At 43.5% G+C, this 20695-nt stretch overlaps 1 protein-coding gene across 2 annotated transcripts in view; it reads left to right on the top strand.

Annotated features, from left to right (window-relative positions):
* Positions 1–470: 470 nt before the first annotated feature.
* Positions 471–20695, top strand: part of tm7sf3 (transmembrane 7 superfamily member 3) — a 25999-nt gene continuing 5774 nt past the window's right edge. Inside the window, exons 1-11 of one of the 2 annotated variants that reach the window (XM_083757472.1) lie at positions 471–815; positions 3631–3785; positions 4579–4756; positions 6143–6263; positions 9038–9212; positions 9782–9959; positions 11444–11530; positions 14073–14153; positions 15688–15840; positions 16878–16978; positions 18852–19014. In XM_083757472.1, coding sequence (XP_083613598.1) covers positions 737–815; positions 3631–3785; positions 4579–4756; positions 6143–6263; positions 9038–9212; positions 9782–9959; positions 11444–11530; positions 14073–14153; positions 15688–15840; positions 16878–16978; positions 18852–19014 — 1471 coding nt within the window. In that variant the 5' untranslated portion in view covers positions 471–736. The remainder of the gene's footprint in view (positions 816–3630; positions 3786–4578; positions 4757–6142; positions 6264–9037; positions 9213–9781; positions 9960–11443; positions 11531–14072; positions 14154–15687; positions 15841–16877; positions 16979–18851; positions 19015–20695) is intronic. The other variant, XM_083757473.1, reaches the window with a different exon arrangement.

Here is a 20695-nt window from a genome sequence, read left to right on the forward strand (position 1 = left end):
AGAACATGACAGTAGCTCAAAACCATTTAATCGACATGAGGAGGAAGCGGAGGAAGCCACACTTATAAGCTTTTTTAATTACCGGTACATTTTCTTTAGAACACAAATTGCGTGGAAAATTAATTTGTCACGCTCATGGCTTACTTAATTTACCCAAAAGACGAGATGTAGAAAATTTGGCCATTGCACGTTCACATCACGTGAATGAATTTCGTGAAATGAAATAATGACTAGTGCACAGTCAGTGAGTGTCGATTAGTTGCGTATCCATCCGTCGGTGTGTCGCGGCGCGGGCGCGCGGCGCCGAAGACAACCGACCTACAAGCTCACATCGCATCGCAACTGCTCGCGATGTGAGCTTGTAGGTCGGCTGTTGCGCAGCCTCGAGCCGTGACGTTGTCGTGGGAGGGGGATTCACTCGCAACACTGTCTGGCACAGATCCACGGACGTTTTGGCGCAGCTGTTTATCGCTTGACAGACTCAGACACAGAGAGGAAAGGAGAAGCGTCATGCCAGTCACAATAACCCGGTTTACACAATAACTGTTACTTTGTATCCAAACTAAAGTATGCTACGGTTGCGTTTGGCGGGGCTCTCCTCTCTTGTTGTTAATAGACTCGGGTGCGGTACGCGCCACCACTGTCTGTCAAACCACCGCGACACAGATGAGTTTACAACACTAGACTAGAGCTGCAGGCGGTTTTGCTGCTGTGGGTTTGAGCCAGGAGGAGGACGATGTCTCCGGCTTGGATCATCTGGTGCAGCATACTCCTGGTTCCATTGTCGTGTGATGATGTTGGAGCTCAAGTTGAAGGTAAAGTTCTGCTGGGCTGGCGGTAACCGCCGGGGTGATGTTGTTATTGCGTGACAATGATGATATGATGGGTCTTTTCTGGTTTTTAGTTGTTGTGCATTTGTGTTACGAACTTACGATTGCTGTTTTTTCCCCGAAATATGCTCGTTTTAAGCTTCTCCTTTTTTCACTGATAATATCTTGTACCGCTGAGGGCGGATGCTACTTTTGTCTGTTTATTTGTGTATTGCTGAGGCTCGTCTTCACCAACACCGTTGATTGCATTTTTAAGTAGGAAATGAGATATAGCTACAACATCATCCGTCATCATGTTTCAGACAAATCAAAATCAATTAAGGTTTCAAAAGTGGGTTAATACACACGCCACTAAAACCTAGGACAATAAAACGCCAGTCCTTGTCAAGAAAAGTTGAAGTGACTGACAACACATGTGCATGAAATGCACGAGATGACGATATTACAGACCATTTAGACTAGAGAACTGGAATGGACTGAGGTCACTGCCATTATTGTACCTTCTAGTAAATATACCATGATGAATAATCTGGCAGCAATGTAAAACCTCTGCCGTGACACATGCTGTGAAATATGGAAAAGCAGCTTTGCCCTTATTATGGCTCAAGTACTGTGGTCAAACTTTGTCCAAGGTCCTTAAGGTTAATTCCCAAATTTCCCACAAGTGAGGGCCAGGGGAAACCACTAGTGTACTGTGTGAGTGCATATTCCAGAAAATGTATCTCTATTCTCTAGAAATGAGTCTTTAACCATGCACATGTGGCTGTTTGGTACACCTCCAAGTGTTCTGTTTCTGTCATGCATGAAAGAAATACCTTATGGGTGGGCAACTTTGAAGATGGAGAGGGCTACTATAGTTCTACACTCACTCCAGAGGGCCACACTGTCGTATCAAAAATAGCAGATCTACAAGTGTGCAAGATCTGCTATTTTTTGCTATATTTGAATTGAAATTTGTTTTTATTTTTTTGCCATTTTGAATCGTTTATTTAATTTCAAGTGCATTTAGTTATAGGTTACTCATGTCAACCATATACACTTAAATGCGAATACACTGGACATAAAAAAGACAATAACATTTTAATACTATACAGCTAATAGACTAAACTAAGTAAAGTGGATCATGTTTGGAATTGTAACGGCTGCAATAAATAGTACATCAATATTGAGATATTAACCTGCAGGCCACATAAGTGAAGGTGGGGAACACATGTGGCTCCAGTTGCCCATGTATGCCTGGCTTATAGTATGATCTGACTTCATGAGCTCTCCTATTACACAACCCACTCACATGTTACAGTAAAAGAAAACAAGCCACCGTGTCAATCGAGTCCCAAGAATTTGACCTGGAAAAGGTTGCACATGCTGGAGAACACACAACTGACAGATCTCCTGTTTATGTATAAGTTAGGTTGGACTAAAAATGTTAACTTGAACAGCTGAGTGAAATGGCCACAGTAGTTCATCCTGATAAGAAATGGGTTGTTGTTGGTGGTGGGAAAAAGTTCAGCCACAGAGAGATATCCTTCCTGATAGTCTGCTCACGAGAGAGATAACTTAATTCATATTTATTGACAAGTCTGCTCACGAGAGAGATAACTTATATTTATTGACAAAGTATGTGCTTCAGATTGTGGTTCTCAAACTTGTGTCAAGGACCCCTAAATTAATATGTATTTTGCCGCAGACCCCCGTGTGAAAATATGTTGTGCCAAGGGCCCCATACAAGATTTGTGGTGTCAAAAATGTCAAAGGATTTTGGAAAATAGCTGATGTATAGGGCCCCTGCTTTAGACCACATACCACCATAACTCTGAAAGTGTACAAATGGAACCAAATGGTTAATGGGTCCACTTCGTTCCGTTTGTACACTCTCAAGAGTTACAGCCACATCAGTGTCCATTTGGTTTCTATTCCTAACTATCCATTTATGGGGACACCCTGGAGCCAAGGTGTGACGGGTCCCCGGACCCCACTTTGAGAAACACCGGTTTAACACGCATACAGTACTTGTTTGACATGTTATAGGCGTCATTGATCATCATCACTCTATCTATGTGCCTTTACTCCTCAGCCTAGGTTTTGTTACAATACATGGTGTAACTGCAAGTAACAAAGATACAGCTGTTCCTCAATGACAGAATGGCTAAATTACTGTCCAAGTAAGCCTTGCCGAGCCATGAGGCCCATAGGCCAAATTCCAATACCCCAAATCTGACCAAGTGTGAGGATTTGAGTAAGTGGCCGAGATTCGGGTTATTGGAATTTGGCTAGAGAGTCGCAGTCCCGCCCCCTTTCATGACGACGACAGGCCCGGAAGAGAATTCCCCATAAATTCTTCCCATAGACATTTCAAAAAGTATTTATTTAAAGACCTTTTAAGACGGACAAAGCCAACACTTGTTGTGACAAATCATGACAATAAACAACGTTTTGGGCCGATCAAATAATTAGAACAACAAAAGGGCAGGGTACAACACTTTAAAAAAGATTTTCTTCTTTCCAATTATTTGAAATTCTCTTCCGGGCCCGTCGTCGTCATGAAAGGGGGCGGGACTGCGACACTATAGGGATTGTTTCTGTAGTGTGACATGAACATGACGCTAGTATTTCACAGCCAGGGACTCACCCCCAAGCCAACCCTTGATGCTGAGTGCCAAGCAGGGTTACACTGGGTTCCATTTTTCAGCCTTTGGTATGTCCTGGCCAGTACAGTTAAGCTTCGTGTGAAGTGGCCAATCACATATATTTTTTTAACTTTGATGAATGAAAGATACTATAACGACACCACTCTGTTTAGATCGGGTGGTGTTCTTGCTGGGAACGTTCCGGAACGTGAGCTTCTCCCAGAATGAGACTGTCCAGGCGGTGGTGTCCAGAATCCCCCCGGAGGTGGCATACATCACGCTTCAGTTCCACACGCAGCACCGCAACGCCACCCTCTCATACACCCGGGTAAGGAAGTGCTCGGCTACAGTGATGTTCTAGTTTGCCACACGAGAATACGGCACCCAGCCCTCACCATCACACCATGCCAGCATGTATGAATAAGATTCACGTGTCAAGATGTCATATTGTCACTGTGGCGGGCGGCTGAAGTCGCCACAATCTCTGTCTGACTGATTTACTGGGACACGTCGGTAGCCGACCAGCTAGCTAGTGCATTGTTGACCACATACACATTCCCATAAACCCCAAAATTCATCTAAATGAAGCAAAACAGGTACAAGAAAAAAAGATTAACTTTTACAATGAATGTGGTATTTTACTGACCAATCATGTTCTGCCAAGTGATTTTGGCAAATGATGGACACAGCTAGTAAAGTAGGTTTTAAACCTTTTAAATGTCTGAATCCTTAGCCGAAGCTCCACTGCAGCTATCGGCCATCACCCCCCACCGAGTATGACATCTTATTAAATTTGGCCTCTGGGTGGACGGTGTGTTGATGGTAGGTCAAAAGGTAAGCGTAGGTTGGCCAAGCTTCACGTGACGTAGTGCTCTGATCAGCGGCAGCGCTGCTAGATCTTCAGGCCCTGAAGCAGCCTAGACATCTAGTAAGAGCAAACTTATTTTTCAGTGACTTGTTGACTTGGGCACGTCACATGGGCTGTTGTAGTAGAGATCAAACTTGTTACCTTTCCATTATAGATTGGTCTTCCTGGAAAACAAAACATCCCTGCTATCCTAGCCGGTGTGTGGACTCTTGTGTTTTTGTAAAGATGCCAGGCGTCGGTCTCTCTCTGACAGTGTGTGGAATCTGTTGTTTTTGTCCAGATGCCAGGCGTCGGTCTCTCTCTGACAGCAGTGGACTCTGGTCTCCTGTCACCCCTGATGCCTGGACAAACCACCCTCTCCTGGTTCCTGTTGTCGCCTGACCGTGGGGCCGTGGCAGGAACGGGGGTCATCCTGCCGTACGCCAGTGCTGGTAAGATGTCTCTTAATAAATGTCAGAACTGGCTCGGACGGTTGAGCTCCGGGCACCTAGGCTGCTGAGCCAGCCTGACGGCGTGCCGTCACAACACTCCATATTTGGGCATGCCTGACACAGAACTCCATAGGAATAAAGGGTCACAGAGGGACACAAACGGAATCTCCATATATGGAGAGAAAAGGGACACAGACAGATGGGTGGAACCTTAGAGCCAGCGCGTTCATGTGTTTGGCCCAATCAATCCCAGAATGCACTCTGTTCCTACCCGGAAGGAGGAGTGAAATCGCCTCATGCGCTTTTGAGCAACTTAATGCAAGTGAATGGGAGGAGAAATCCGGTGCCGTCTCTATTAATATATACTCTAAGGGTGGAACGGGTAACCAGCACAAAAGCCTCTGCCCAGGTTGTGGACCTGATCCCCTCCCTATATCTCTATATATGGATCTGGCCTGTTCTGACATCACAACAAGGGCACCGCTCTAGTTGTATTAAATGAACCCATAAAAAAATCTGAAACCCTAACCTGAAATTTCAACTAACGAGAGAGAGTGAGAGTGAGAGTGAGAGTGAGAGAGCATCATCAACGTCTCAAGCTCTAAAGACTTGTTCAGATTAAGGTTTTTGTTATGTAAGCAATCATTGTTTTATCAGCGTAACCTACAGTACATGGGTCCAAAAAATGGGGTTGAAATGGGAGGGGATTATGGACCCAACACCAAAAGCACTGGATAACTGCCATGTAAGATGGAATAAACGATGTAATCGATTCACTCATTCTTACTTCACTAGTTCAGAACTCTATGTTCAGAAGAAGAACTGTATGAACTGGGAGTCAGTGATGTGTAAAATCTGTATCACAGCAGTTGTTCATTTCTGTAGCTTTATAGTTTAGTTATAGATAGTCTTGTAAGGAGGCATGGCTGGGCCTAGTAGTACAATGTCACATGTGTCTGTCAGACGCATGTCAAATGCCAACTTCATGTTACAGTATTTGTCAGATGTTTGATGATTCCTCGAGGGTAATTTCTCAGTTTTTAAAACGGAGATACAAAAAACACTATGTATATATTTATTTTATCCAAAAACACACTTCTTGATTATTTGAAATTATCGAAAAAGTAATCGATAAAATTGCAAATTATTAGTAATCGATGGTTGCAGCCCTAGTTGCTAATGTGTGACCCTATGTAATATCTGTTAAGAGCGTTTGTTTACATTTCTTGGTAATACATTTCTTGGTAATAAAGGGAAAAAATGCTATAAGAACAATAATGCTAAACTTAGTCGTTTTTTTGTATTAGTGTCTCTTAATATTTTCCTATTGGTGTCGACTCGCTCATGTTGTCTCTAAATTACAATACAAATATCTGGCTCCCTCAGATCCGGTGCCTGGAGCGTGCAACGTAGAGTTTAACCTCGACATCGATCCCAACGTCTACATCCACTATAACCTCTACGAGTCGACGATTCGCTTTGCACCGGCAAACATAGGATATGCAAGGTAATCCAGATTGTATCAGCCATGTGAATACAAACATAGGATATGCAAGGTAATCCAGATTGTATCAGCCATGTGAATACAAACATAGGATATGCAAGGTAATCCAGATTGTATCAGCCATGTGAATACAAACATAGGATATGCAAGGTAATCCAGATTGTATCAGCCATGTGAATACAAACATAGGATATGCAAGGTAATCCAGATTGTATCAGCCATGTGAATACAAACATAGGATATGCAAGGTTATAGAGCGTCGCAGTCCCGCCCCCTACCAGAGGCCTGGAAATGATTCTCCGTTCATTTTCCTCATAGACATTTCAAAAAGTATTTATTTAAAGACGTTTACGCCGCGGACAAAGCCAACTGGAGTCGTGACAACCCATGACAACAAACACAATATTTTGGACCAAACAAATAATTACAAAGAAGCGGCAGGTTACAACACTTTTATTGTTGTTTTTCTTCTTTGTAATTATTTGTTTGGTCCAAAATATTGTGTTTGTTGTCATGAGTTGTTACTACTCGAGTTGGCCTTGTCCGCGGCTAACAGTCTTTAAATAAATACTTTTTGAAATGTCTATGGGAAAAATGCTGTGGGAATCATTTCCTGGGCCTGGCGTAAGTCAAGAAAGGGAGCGGGACTGCGACGCTCTATAGAGACTGTATCAACAATGTGAATACAGAATTGTGAATATAAACTACAGTACTGTAGTTGTGCTTGACATCAGTGAGGCTCTCATACAGACACACACATTGCTCTTGCTCTGGCTCTCACTCTGCTGGGGCTGATACTACTGTAGCCTCGGCCGGGAGGCGAACCCGGGACCTATGTATCCGAAATGCGCATATGATAGGCAAGCAGCAACGCAGCACCCTAGAGCCCACAGTCGTCCCTCTAACACTAACTGGAAGCACATCCACTCCCGCCAGTCGGGAGCTATAGGCTTGTCTGACTGGGGGAACCTCCACAACCAGCCAGGAGCTAGGCTCCACTGACTGAGGTGAACCTTCACAACCAGTCAAACCCGGGACCTATGGATCTGAAAGGCGCAGACGTTACCAATCTGCTAAAGCCTATTTATACTCCAGTTTTAGGTGATAAGGTGACCAGGTTGGTAAACACAGACAGATAGATATTTTAGGGTGAGCGGTGAGTGGCTTATCACCGCGGCATGTCGTTTTCAGTGGTCACCTTATCACCTAAACTTGGACTATGAATAGGCCATAAAGTGCCAGGCCCGATAGCGAGCAGCAAGGCAGCACCCTGTAGCTGTAGCCTACACACTACTATCCCATTTCTCTCAAGAATGTCTGCTACGTTAAAGAGAGCCCTTTGACAATGACATCTTTTAACGGCGATACAATGGATTGGTTCATTAGGAAAATCACATGGTCGTCGTGGTTCATTGCCTGCCCGATCTACATTGACATAGCCTTCGTGGTTATGACTTTATTAATGTTTGATTATAATCTACTTTAGAGAGAGAAGAACATTTTCAGTATTGTCTTAAAATTCTTCATGGAGAGATGGTTGCCATTGTGGTTCTGAATCTGAGCCTGTATATTTTCGAGAAACTGATTTTTGGTCAATTTTATTTTTTTATTGCATGATATTATTAATTAACCTGACGCTGCCAGATCCAAGAAGCTTGCTACACAAATTTGTTTCACAGCTTATTGGGATCTGGGATCGCGGAAGCAAATGCGATGACGGGGCTGTTCCTTTTTTTCAAGATACTTGGTAGATGATTGGATGGGACCGTCTGTCTATCACCGTGTGGGCGTGCAAACACAACCAATCATATTGACGTGTCTATATAGCTTCACATCCGGTTTCGCCCATGTCCCGCCCTTAGCTCACGCTGATTGGTCCGGTACGGAATGGATTTTTGTCAGCTCAACTGTCTGAGAGATCCCAGATGAATGCTGTGTTGGGATACATGGTTACCCAATACCGCCCTCATCTGGCAGCGTCAGGTTAATTATTAATCACCATGATTTGGTTTGTTATTTTAGTCAAAATAGTGAAATAAATTAAATAAAAAAACACTGCTCATCTGCCAGTAGACTCGGGTGAGGTGCTGGAGTAAAAATGAAGCCAGGTGTAGAATTACAAGGAGCCAAGGATGCCTGAAGATCTATATAATATATATAGATATATATTAAAAAAATCTGATTTTGCACAGTTTTTGTGCGGAGACTCCCGTTTGTTGTTTTAGCTATGCTGCCAGTTATTACTTGATCTCAGGTTGAAATCCTTTTTCTACGCATCGATGAACTATTTAGATTTTAACGACGCATGCTTGCTTTTCACTACTCCAGCTTTTGACTAGCTCACTCGTTCCCTCAACAGTATTGTCAACCAACATCACAGGTTTACTACTACTGGTAGTAGTAGTAAAAAACACCAGAGAGTGGCCTTGTGGGTAGAGTGTCCGCCCTGAAACTGGGAGGTCGGGTTTGATCCCCGGCCAGGTCATACAAAAGACTTAAAAAATGGGACCCAATGCCTCCCTGCTTGGCACTCGGCATCAAAGGGTTGGATTGGGGGGTCAAATCTACTAATCAAATGATTCCCGAGCGCGGCACGGATGCAGCTCACCGCTCCTTGGCTGCGGCTCACCGCTCCAAGAGATGGGTCAAATGCAGAGAACAAATTTCACTGCTGTAACTGCGGTGTGTGACAAATCGTATGACTTTGATTTGGTCTGTTTTGTTCTTGATGCCGCCTGCCAGACTGACACTGCTCTGTATCTTCTCCGGGCGATCAGGGGTGAAACTCCAGCCAGCTGCGATGTTTCCGCGACGGGGCCCGACACGCGCTGGCGGCTGGAGTACGACATCTACCAGTACTTCCTGCCAGAGAACGACCTATCGGAGCGGAGCCTCATCAGCAGCATTCAGACCGTGGCCAATGTCCAGGGCATGGCAGAGAACGGCAAGCTGGTATGGATCAGTGTTGATGTCGTGGACTGCCCGTGTTCGTCGTCTACATTTTCTCACTGACAAAACTAAATGGAAACTAAATTAAATCTGAGCTATGATGACAATATTGACAATTTCGTCAACAAATTTAAACTAGACTAATATGTTAGGAAGGGACTAGTGGACAAGAGATCCAGAAGTAATTTTACACTTTGTTGTATGCTGAAAATGGCAGATCTACATTTTGGATGACGTCCCAACCGGAAATTACATCGAATGTTGCCCAACAGGCGCTCCCAGCCTGTGGAGCGGTGCGCTCGGTTATGATATCAATAAAGTTCTTTCCTGTGATTAATCTTCGTCCTGAGCGTCGAGCGTTACTATTTTATAGGACGGAGACCTCCGTTTATGCCGCTCAGGGTGTTAAATAAAAGCTTCATGAAACGTCTGTGGGAAAAATGAATTGGAAATTGTCTTCCGGGCCGTTCGTCGGGGGCGGGACTGCGACGCTCTATACGGTAATGGATGGAAGGTAAATCATTATCAGTCGGTACCATCACTCGTCGTCATAATCTGTTGTCGTTCTTCAGGTCAAGACCCTGTTGTCAGGAGACGAGACCACAGCCGTGTTCACCTCCATCCCCGGTCAGGGAGTGGTCTACTCGGTGATCGTCAGGGATCCCGTGCTGAACACCTCTGCCTCCTACGTCCCTGTCCACACCTACAGCTGCAGCTTCGCCTCCAAGCTGGATGGCTGCCAGACGCTGGGTGAGTTTCTTCTGCGTCGCCTCCAAACTGGACGGCAGGCCACTGCCAGACGCTGGGTGAGTTTGTTCTGCGTAGCTCTAGCGGGGCTAAGGACAGCACCGACAATGCTTGGGCTACCCATTTAAATTATGGCAACTATTTGGGCATATAGAGCGTCACAGTCCCTTTCAGAACGACGAGGGCACCGGAAGAGAATTTTCCATTCATTTTTCCCATACACGTTTCAAAAAGTATTTATTTAAACGCCTTTAAAAGGTCCCTGCACACTGGACGCGCTTTCGGATTTTTAGCTGCATTTTTCCGTCGGTTTTCCGAAAAACGCGTTCAGTGTACAACCACCTTAAAGCCTCGGACAAAGCCAACTCGGCTCCTGACAAATCATGATAATAATTTTTTTGGGGCAGAACACATAATTAGAAAGAAGAAAGGCTCTGAAAAACCCTGCCCTTTTTTTCTATATGAAGAAGGTAGGTTGAAAAGTGGTGAAGTGGTCCTTTAAAGATAAATTAATAGTGTCAAAGGAGGTGTATTGCTTTCTCCGCACACACTCACTCTCTCCCTCTCTCTCTTTCACACTCATTTCCGTGACCTGAGATAAGTCAGATAACTGGGCGTAATTCAACTGCATTACTTAATGCACTACAAACATCTCATTAAGTCTGCACAGTTGGGTGATGAATGAGGAAAATAATGCAGACGGGAATTGAAGTGGATGTGGTGGATGCAGCTCAAAATTAACTTTACTCGGGTATCTAGATTGTTGCCGTCCGACCTTCCTAGCCTGTTAAAGAAAAACGGGCAACAATGGTGAAAATCGGCTTAAGTGGCCATTTTCAAGACGTTTTGGCCCCCATTGGCTCAGGGCTCCTGTGCACATTTGGCACAGGCCATAAACCGTCCATGCCTTGGAGGCAGTGCTACCGAAGATAATGAGAGCTCATGCAATTGTCAATGGATTTCACAATGCCACGCCAAACTTTCCGGTCCTTCATTGCCATTCCCAATTCCTGCTTACTGATGCATGTGTCCCTAGCGATGACATCAGGGAACGACAGTTTTCTACCTCTGGTCTGCTTTGAGGCAGGATTCCAGAGTAGAAGGGAAGATATAACCTCATTGTCTGCTCTGTAGCAGTGGCCGGCAAACTGTGTTCTTCTGGATTGGACTAGTGGAGAAACACGGGGAAGGTTGCCATATATTAGATTAGTCTATGGGTGGCTCTTCCAAGAGAGATTTAGCACTCTCATTAGAAGGTGGGTGTAAGTGCCATCCAACCGTTTCTCTAATTTCTTTGAAAGTGTCTCGGAGCCATAGAGTAGAATCTGCTCGACGGTCGTACTAAATATTTATTATTAAGCTGGGATGACCAGATCTTATGCAGGCTGTTCAAAGTATTAAAAAAAAAATACAGCAAAATGATGTGTGGGGAGGATTATTTCCCAGCAGTTCATGACGTATAATTGTTTACCTTTCATGTGTTTCAGGGAAGATATCTACAAAGCTCTTCTTCACACTCGCTGGTTTGGCCGGCCTCTTTGTCTGCTTCTTTGGTCATCGTTTCTTTAAATGTGGTAAGTTGTTTTTGACTTTTTAAATTTCAGTATTTATTTTATATTAAGGTAGTACTATGTACACAGTAATATAATTAAAGGGCCACTTCACCCCTTTTGCAACCAGATCTTATTTTAATGGGGGGGAAGTGCAGTGCCAGGTGTCGAGTCGGTCAGACCCACAGTTATCCAGAACCGCCACAAAAGTCTTCTGCCCGGGCTCTGCATAGGGCCCCTGCCCAGGCTCCATATATGGAGCTGGCCTGTTCTGACATCACAACACTCCATATTTAGGCATGCCTGACACAGAACTCCATATAGGAATAAATGGACACAGAGAGACAGATACAGAAATCTCCATACAGTATATGGGCATAAAAGGGACACAGACAGATGGTGTAAGAAGGTGTACTCTGACACAGGTACAACAAGTATTGCATAGCCGGGTGGGGCATGGATCTCCAACTTCCATCGTTACCGACTCACCACACCGGTCTAGTCATTAAAATATGATCTGATTGCAAAAGGGGTGAAGTGGCCCTTTTAAGCGCCCAAGTTTCCTTGGAAGAGAAATGGCCTAGATCTGCATGTGACCAGTGAATGATGACAGAAGTTGGTTGCAGATCAGTGTCACAACGTTCCAATAACAAGTCGCTGTCTCTACACAAGTAGCCTTAATTTATTTATAGCCTGTGAAAAATACATCTTCCAGCTAAAGTCCAGTGGCAGGGAGGAGGAGGGCAGTCATGAAAATATGAGCGGTGTCAGAGGTCGTGTGTTTTATTTTTTTGGGGGGGTGGGGGAGGTATTTCCCTACGGTCGACATGGAAACGTGGCGGTTGACTGTCTCACAGTCAGAGTAAACTAGAAATGCACTCTGTCGAGGTGCCAAGTAGGTCATACATGGCCTACTTGTGCGCAAGCAGAATGCGCAAGTACTGCTACTAACTAATGTCTATTACGACTGCTGTTCTAAATCTATCTTTAGACCCCGTTGACCTTATAGCGTACCTAAGTTACGTCACCATCAACAGACAATACCATCATTCTTACCCCGACATACTTACTACATACACCTGCCTTTTTGTTACAGTAGCAGTATTCACCCATTTAGGACTGGAACGCATCTGTGTCACCTTTCATTTTAACCACTTTAACCCATTCTGGACGGGAACCCCTTTTGCTGTTTTAAGCATTAAGTTATACTTTAGCTATTGAAAAATGGCACATCTGCTATTTTTGAAAATTCGTAAACATGTGGCACAAATCTTTGAATATATATTATTTCAGAGCGTTTTTAACTCAAATCTTTGCTTCTTGGCGGGGGGGGGGGGGGGTCCCTGGAACAACATATTTTCAGATGGAGGTCTGCGGCCAATTACATTCTTTTGGGGTCCTTGACATGAAATAGTTTGAGAACCAATGACAGGATACTGTCATGACTTAGAAGACATTTTGTAGAATCTGGTCTCAGTCCTAATAAATGGGTTAAATTGAGGATGCAAACGTGCTAAGACTGACTCTGAGCCTCTTACATTCCACCCAAACATTGTGCTCCGGCCTGCCAGTAGCACTCAGCCTCACGTGAGGCGCCTGTGTGGCATGTGACGACTCGAGAGAGAGAGAGGCACACATGGGTTTATTATCCAAGACCCAAACTCATGACTCACAGTGCAGTCATCAAAGTTTGGCCACGGTCCAGATTATAACGTTCAAACTCTTTCAAATGATATGTTTTTCTTAATCAGAGACTTGGACACAGAAGCATCTGATGAGCAGTATGTTATGCTCACTGATTACATTTTCTGCATGGCGGATTAGATATGTTTATCTAGAGGCGATGCGGCTATAGTGGTGAGCTATGTATGGACTGTTTCCTTATACATTTTTATCCCACGATTTTGTAACCCATTTCTTTTGGGTTACAAAATGTAATCCTGGGTGCTACTCTCCCTCTGCCAACCAGTGGGGAGAGCCTCGAACTGCATGCTTCTTCCTTTAATGCACGAGGAGTGAGTAGTCCGCTTCTTTTCACCTGACAGGGGGGGGGGGGGGGGGGAGTTTCCCCGGTTGGACGTAGCGTGTGGAAGGAACACGTTATTCCAACCAGCTCCTCTCCCCTCCATCAGGTGCCCCGGCTGACCAGGGGGTGGCAGTATAGAGAGACCAGGATTACTGCATGTTTTTTGTGAGGGTATACCTGCCCTAGGGGACACGGGGAGAGCTCCACACAGAAAGACCCTTTCGCCAACCCCACCTAGAGTATGGGACATATTCCCTGTTGAAAGGAAGACATGTGTTGAACTGCATTGTGTCGCTCAGCTTTACTCAGTCATTGGTCACTTTGTTGTCTTAACCAGTTAAAACCTATATACTTTGACTGGAGGATCTATACTTGCAAATGCACTCTGACACTTTTCCCCTCTATACCAAATCTCTTTCCAGAAAACATCACCAAATGTTGCCAATCTGACATATGCCCAGAATAGGGACTCTAGCGTTCATGTGGCTAAGATTAGGTTATGTCTAATATATTTGCTTTCTCTCTCCCTGTGTCTTGTAGAGTTATTTTGCATGGGCTTCAGCTTCGCTGCATTTTTCTCTTTTGTGCTGATCACAACCACCACTACCCTGGATTATGAAAGTAAGTTTTTCCACACAGAGTATTGCTATGGCATATTGCCCAGTCACATGTTAGCATTTTTCTCTCTTATGATGTCTTTTATTGTATCGACTCCTCCAACAACATATTTGGAAGGATAGAAATCACACAAATTAGCTTTGTGGGCAGCTGGTAAAAACAAATCTAACTTATTTCTTTTTTAAATCATCACAGGCCTAATAGATCTGTTTTCTGCTTTATGTTTTACTTATCGTTATCCTGGGGGTTCAATTATCACCTTTCACAGAACATGACAGAATGACATTGAACTGCTGGACATGAGGTCTCCCTTTGATGCACAGCACATGCAAAACAAACTAAACATCTTTCCCACCAAACTACGCCTAATGTAGACTATTAGCGACAAAGCACTTTTAATCAAACACGAGCCGTCCTCTGAGCTGGAAGAGTAACTGGACTCAACAGGGAGAACATTGCTCTCTATGTGTATGTACAGACAAGAAGTGAGCACTGTGCAGGGAAGTGTCAAGGTGTAGCTTGTTGCCTACAATTAGCTACTGCAGTATTAAAGAGACGCCGTCTGTTCGATCTGTGAATATTTCCAACTCTGTTTGATATGTGAATATTTCCAACTCTGTTCTCTGATCTGTGAATAGTGGCGCCGTCGGGACGTAAAAAGTGGGGGGACAATATTCGTGATCCAGAGTTGAGACTAGAGAGCAACTGCAGTTACAGTTAACTAACAAATCAACAAATCACCAATTACAACATGTGATATGGGCTGGCTATACTAATAGCTCAAACAAAGAGGTAGAAGTGCACAGTGCACACCAGTAGTGGGGAGGTGCTGACCGCAGGAGATAAAACTTGAAAAAAGGAAAAGAGGCCGCACAGCTCGTAGTCACGATGCAAGAAACTTTTCGGCAAACGAGATGCCTTCTTCAGGGTATAATAGCTGCCAATAATATACTGAATGAGCATCCAGGACTTACACTGGGTAATTAAGTTCAACCAAATCCAATTGGGTTTCTGGTCATTAGGTCTGGTTCTTTATTAAGTGGATAACTCAGCCAAGCCAATATAGTAGCTTCTGTACAGCAGTGGTTCTCAAACTTTTTCATGTCAAGGACCCCCAAAATGATACTCATTAGCCTGCGGACCCCCATTTGAAAATATATGCCAAGGACCCCAATAAGAGAAGATTTTTATGGAATAGGAACCAAATGGTAACTCTATTTGTAGACTCTCTGAGTTAAATTAACAGTCATTTTACAGTTTTTCAGTTATTGGACTCCCAGAGATAGAAATGCCATTAAATGTGGGGTCCGTAGCCTAATGCATTTCAAACTGGGGAACCTTGAAATTAAAATGTTTGAAAATCCCTGCTAGAGCCATACAAATCTTCTCTTATGGGGGTCCCTGCCCTGGCATATCTTTTCAATTTGGGGGTCCTTGCCATGAAAAGGTTTGAGAACCACTCACTGGGTTAATGATTGAATTAACATTTTCCCTCATTCTTTTCTTCCCCCTCCATCATCTCCCGTCTTGTCTGCAGTCCGCCTGTCGCTGGCGGCGGTGATCGGCGTGGTGGGGGGTGTGATCCTGGTGATGAGCTGGTGGCGTTTCGGCTCCGTCATGGCCTGTGTGGTCGTGGTCGGCTTGATGCTCGGCTTCCTCCTGGCCTCCATCGTTTTCTTCACCCCCCTCGGTAAGATCCCTAATCTTAATTCACCTTTTGTCAGCCTTCTGATTGGTCCCTGACTGACTAACCAGCAGGCTCTTTCTGCCTTGTTCCGCCGTGGTTCTGCCTTGTTCATGTTGACTAGAGATGTCCCGATACTGTATCGGAAAATTATCGGATCGGCCCTTATTTGGTCATATCGGGTCATATCCGTATCGGCAAATATGCCAGTCTAACCACAGATCCGACACAGGGGTAAGGGGTTGACACTATGGCAGGTAAATAGTCTGCTATAACACGAGATATATAGCTAGATAAACACTATTCCCAGTTGGTGGACTTCAAAATAAGATTATTCTTTTATATATATATATATATATATATATATATATATATATATATTCTCTATTCAGTATCGGCTAACTGAAATTGTGATATCGGATCAGAAAAAAAGTATCGCCATGATGCACCGTTCAAAATAACAGCTTGGGGTGCCGCGCAGATATGGCCGCTTTAACTCAGATCTTTGCTTCTGTGGGGGCGGGTCCCTCGAACAACATCATTTGAGATTTGAGAACCACTGATATAGAATCATAGGTTTTTCTGAAAACTGTCATGATTTAGAAGACATTTTGTAGAATCAGTTCTCGGGTCTAAATGGGTTAAGTAAAACATGCGAGTCCTTTTTTGACATGGACGTGTTCTGGATAACCTTTTGTTTGATGTTCATGGTTCTTCAGTGGATAACCTTGTGTTTGATGTTCATGGTTCTTCAGTGGATAACCTTGTGTTTGATGTTCATGGTTCTTCAGTGGATAACCTTGTGTTTGATGTTCATGGTTCTTCAGTGGATAACCTTGTGTTTGATGTTCATGGTTCTTCAGTGGATAACCTTGTGTTTGATGTTCATGGTTCTTCAGTGGATAACCTTCTGTTTGATGTTCATGGTTCTTCAGTGGATAACCTTGTGTTTGATGTTCATGGTTCTTCAGTGGATAACCTTCTGTTTGATGTTCATGGTTCTTCAGTGGATAACCTTCTGTTTGATGTTCATGGTTCTTCAGGTGACATGGATGTGTTCAGGACTTCAGACGTGGCGTTCTGGATAACATTCTCCTGCATGGCGCTGTTGGTCCCACTGCTCTTCATACGCTGGCCCAGAGAGGTACAAATTATTAACCCGCTCACATCACATCGAGGAGAAGCTGGCCCCCACGTGTCTGTGATAGAAGTTGAACTGTTCCTTTTAACACAATATTTGCCACGCACGCGAAGTCTCAGGATTCGTGCTCGCGACCGCATTTTCCAACCCGAGATCTCTCTGGTTTGTTTAATGTCTTTTAATCCAGAATTAATAGTATTTTACCAAAACACGTTCTCACAGTTGACAGTTGACTGGCCCTTAAGGTCTACCCACTACTATATTATTATATCACAACATCATGTTATATCATTGACCTAAATGGCGTTATATCAACAATGATATGATAAAAAAAAAAGGGTAGGCTTATGTCTTTTTCATAAGTTACTTTTGGACATGTGGAAAACGTTAAACATTCAGAGTGACGCATTAGCCTACTTAACTTTACCTGGGTAACATCAACTTCTGATACTTGACATGAAATAATAATCCTGTACCGACCGACGTGTGTTGTACTTGTGGGCCTGTGGCTAAACTAAATTTGGCCCAATGCCTCGTTCAGTTGAGTCACGGTGGAGTTTGGACTCACCAAAAAGTATGTCTTGACACGCTCGCCTCTCCTCCAGCCTGGTTCCTTTGCAGCAGCACTCGTTAATTTGCATAAAATAATAATAAACCCCCAAAATGCACCCGGCTGTCTACTGTTTGTGTATGTCTTAATTCCTACTGTTTCTAAAGTTCCCATGTTCTTTCAGTGACCGCGGTAGAACTGTCACATCTCTTGCTGTCCAAACACACACCTAACACATGTGTGTCCATTTGATCAATGAGTAGGTAGGTGAAGGTGCCCAGCCCACCACCAATGATTCAACTGCCCTCTAGTGGCCTGGCGGTGCAACAACACCACCACCATATAAGTAATAATAATCAAAAATAAATCAAAACACCCATATTGGCTCCTACACCGTGTAACGTTTTGTTTCATTAGCACGATCGTGATAAAATAGGCTGCAGCTGTTGTACATCGTACACTGTACCGGCTCAAACAGGTGCATCCACTTCAACAGGTGAACAAAGCCCGTTAATGTAACAGATTTAACTGAATTTAAACAAAATCAGGTCTTATGGATACATGAGCAATCCATCTAAACCAGTTGTCTGTGGAGACTTCAGTTTGACCTCTAAAGCTGATTGTAATTCTCTCCATATGCTATAAATTTAATCAATACCTTCATTTATAGTTGGCATAACATTCGTAAGACACTTTTTAGTTAAGGACACCTCCCCAAAAATGATACCACAGAAAATGGTTTGCCAATGTCTCCCCACAGGATCTCCAACAGTCTAGTCCAGTGGTTGTCAACCTGTGGTCCGGGGACCACCAGTGGCCACTGGCCGGCCCTTGAGGCTGTTTCAGGTGGTCCCCCAGCTAAATGATGGAGAGTTGTCAACCAAATATACCCTTATAGATCTACTCTTGAGAGTAGATCTATAAGGGTTTCATTTTGGTTTAATTTTACACTCTCAAGAGTTAAATTATTGTTAAACATCTGCATTACTTAATTTACAGGAAGTCTACAAAATTAGAGAATGTAGAATAATTGTAATTATTTTGATCAACGTTTGCCTGTTATCAACCTACAGTATGGTACTACCAACATCATAGAATTGAGAAACTCTTATCCAACCAAACAAAATATTAATCCTAGAGGCTAAATCTCATGGTTGTCCTACCGTGGCTCAAATGCAGAATAAATAATGGGCCTTGATACAAAAAGGTTTGAAAACCAATGGTCTAGTGAAGTCTGACTGGTACGAGTACCGGTAATGTTTTTTCTTGTGCTCGAGGAGTGCAAAAGAAACGACTCGCATCATTTTCCATGTTTTTGCCTCTCAGGGAAACATCATAACGTGTGGTGTGGTTGGTGCGTACGCTGTGATCCTGGCCGTCAACGCCTACGTCTACACCAGCCTGTCCTACATCACGCTCAACATCCTCAAGCGCTTCCTCAACAACAACTTCAGTGCGGCATTCACTGACGTTCCCTTCCAAACCATCGGTGAGTTCATGTTGCACACAGCTAGTAGTAGCCTCGCGTAGCCAGCCTTCATCTGCCTTTGCAATGCATATTGCCCCCGGCAGATTAAGTCTAAAGGGACCATAAATATGTGTCCGTTTGGGAAGCCATGAGCCATGAAGCAATGCTAGTCATGACTCGTGACAGAGGATCAGTTTCTATTTATAACTGTACCTCCTCTTTTATCCTAGCGACATTTGCCGAGAATAATTTGTGCATAATCTTGTTTTATGCAATGCCCTGACTTTGAGAGTCACCTTTTATTCCCCCGGATCTGAGAACCTGCAGTCGACTCACGATTGAATGACTGTGCAGAATGTTGTTAGTAGTCTATGGAGGACAAAGTGTTACTCATTCACTCTCCTTGCTCAGATTTTCCGTGCCAGGACCTCATTTTCTCACGTATGTGGTTGTGGTGGCCACGGCAACCAGGCAGACTAGGCGCGGGTCGATTAAGGCGTTTTAAAGTGAAAGAGAGCACAGCAAAGTCTCGGAACATAGTTTGGCCTTCACCGTCAACTGTAAATAAAATAAGATGATAGCGGCACCGAGTGCCACGCTACGAGCTTGTAGATCTGCTATTTTTTTTTTATCATGAAAATGTGGCACAAATCTTTGAATATATATATATATATTCTTTCAGAGCAAATGTTTTTACCGTAACTCAAATCTTTGCTTCTAGGGGGTCCCTGAAAAGGGTCCAGGTCTTTTTTCCGACACCTTTTTAGCCGACGGGACAATGGTCCGACAGTTTCGGACTATTGTCTGAAATACCGTCTTTTTACTCCAACAGTCCGACACGACATTAGACAGACAGAAGTTGCAGCAATAGTCCGACAAACCGTACGTTAGACAGGTCACCCTTAGGTTAGACACCCCTTAGGTTAGACGGGACAATAGTCCGACACCCCTTAGGTTAGACGGGACAATAGTTAGACGGGACAATAGTCCGACACGGGAGGGGAGGGGAGGAGTGGGGTGCTTGTGTGTGTGTGTGTGTGTGCGTGTGTGCGTGCGTGCGTATACAGTGTGCGTGCGTGCGTATACAGTGTGCGTGCGTGCGTGCATATACAGTTTCTGTGTGTGTGTGCCTGCGTGCATGAGTGCGTGCGTGCGTCATCATATTTATTATTATTATTATTATTATTATTATTATTATTATTATTATTATTATTACTACTACTTTGCATTATTATTATTATTATTATTATTATTATTATGTATACGTCATTGTATTTAATATTATTATTATTATTATTATTATTAATAATAATATTTATACTTCATTGTATTTATTACTATTACTATTACTATTACTATTACTAATATTAATATTAATATTAATATTATTACTACTACTTTGTATTATTCTTATTATTATTATTACTATTATTACTATTACTATTACTATTACTATTATTATTAATATTATTATTATTATTATTATTACCAGTAGGACCCAGTTGTGCCCAGTAGGACCTAGTAGGGCCCAGTTAGGGCCCTAGGAAGGAGGGAGAAAGGAAGGAAGGAAGCAAGCAAGCAAGGAAGGAAGCAAGGAAGCAAGGAAGGAAGGAAGCAAGGAAGGAAGGAAGGAAGGAAGGATGGAAGGAGTGTGTGTGTGTGTGTGTGTGTGTGTGTGTGTGTGTGTGTGTGTGTGTGTGTG

This window comes from Protomyctophum parallelum, assembly GCF_964188405.1.
Source record: "Protomyctophum parallelum genome assembly, chromosome: 22".
In the NCBI taxonomy this organism is placed as follows: Eukaryota; Metazoa; Chordata; class Actinopteri; order Myctophiformes; family Myctophidae; genus Protomyctophum; species Protomyctophum parallelum.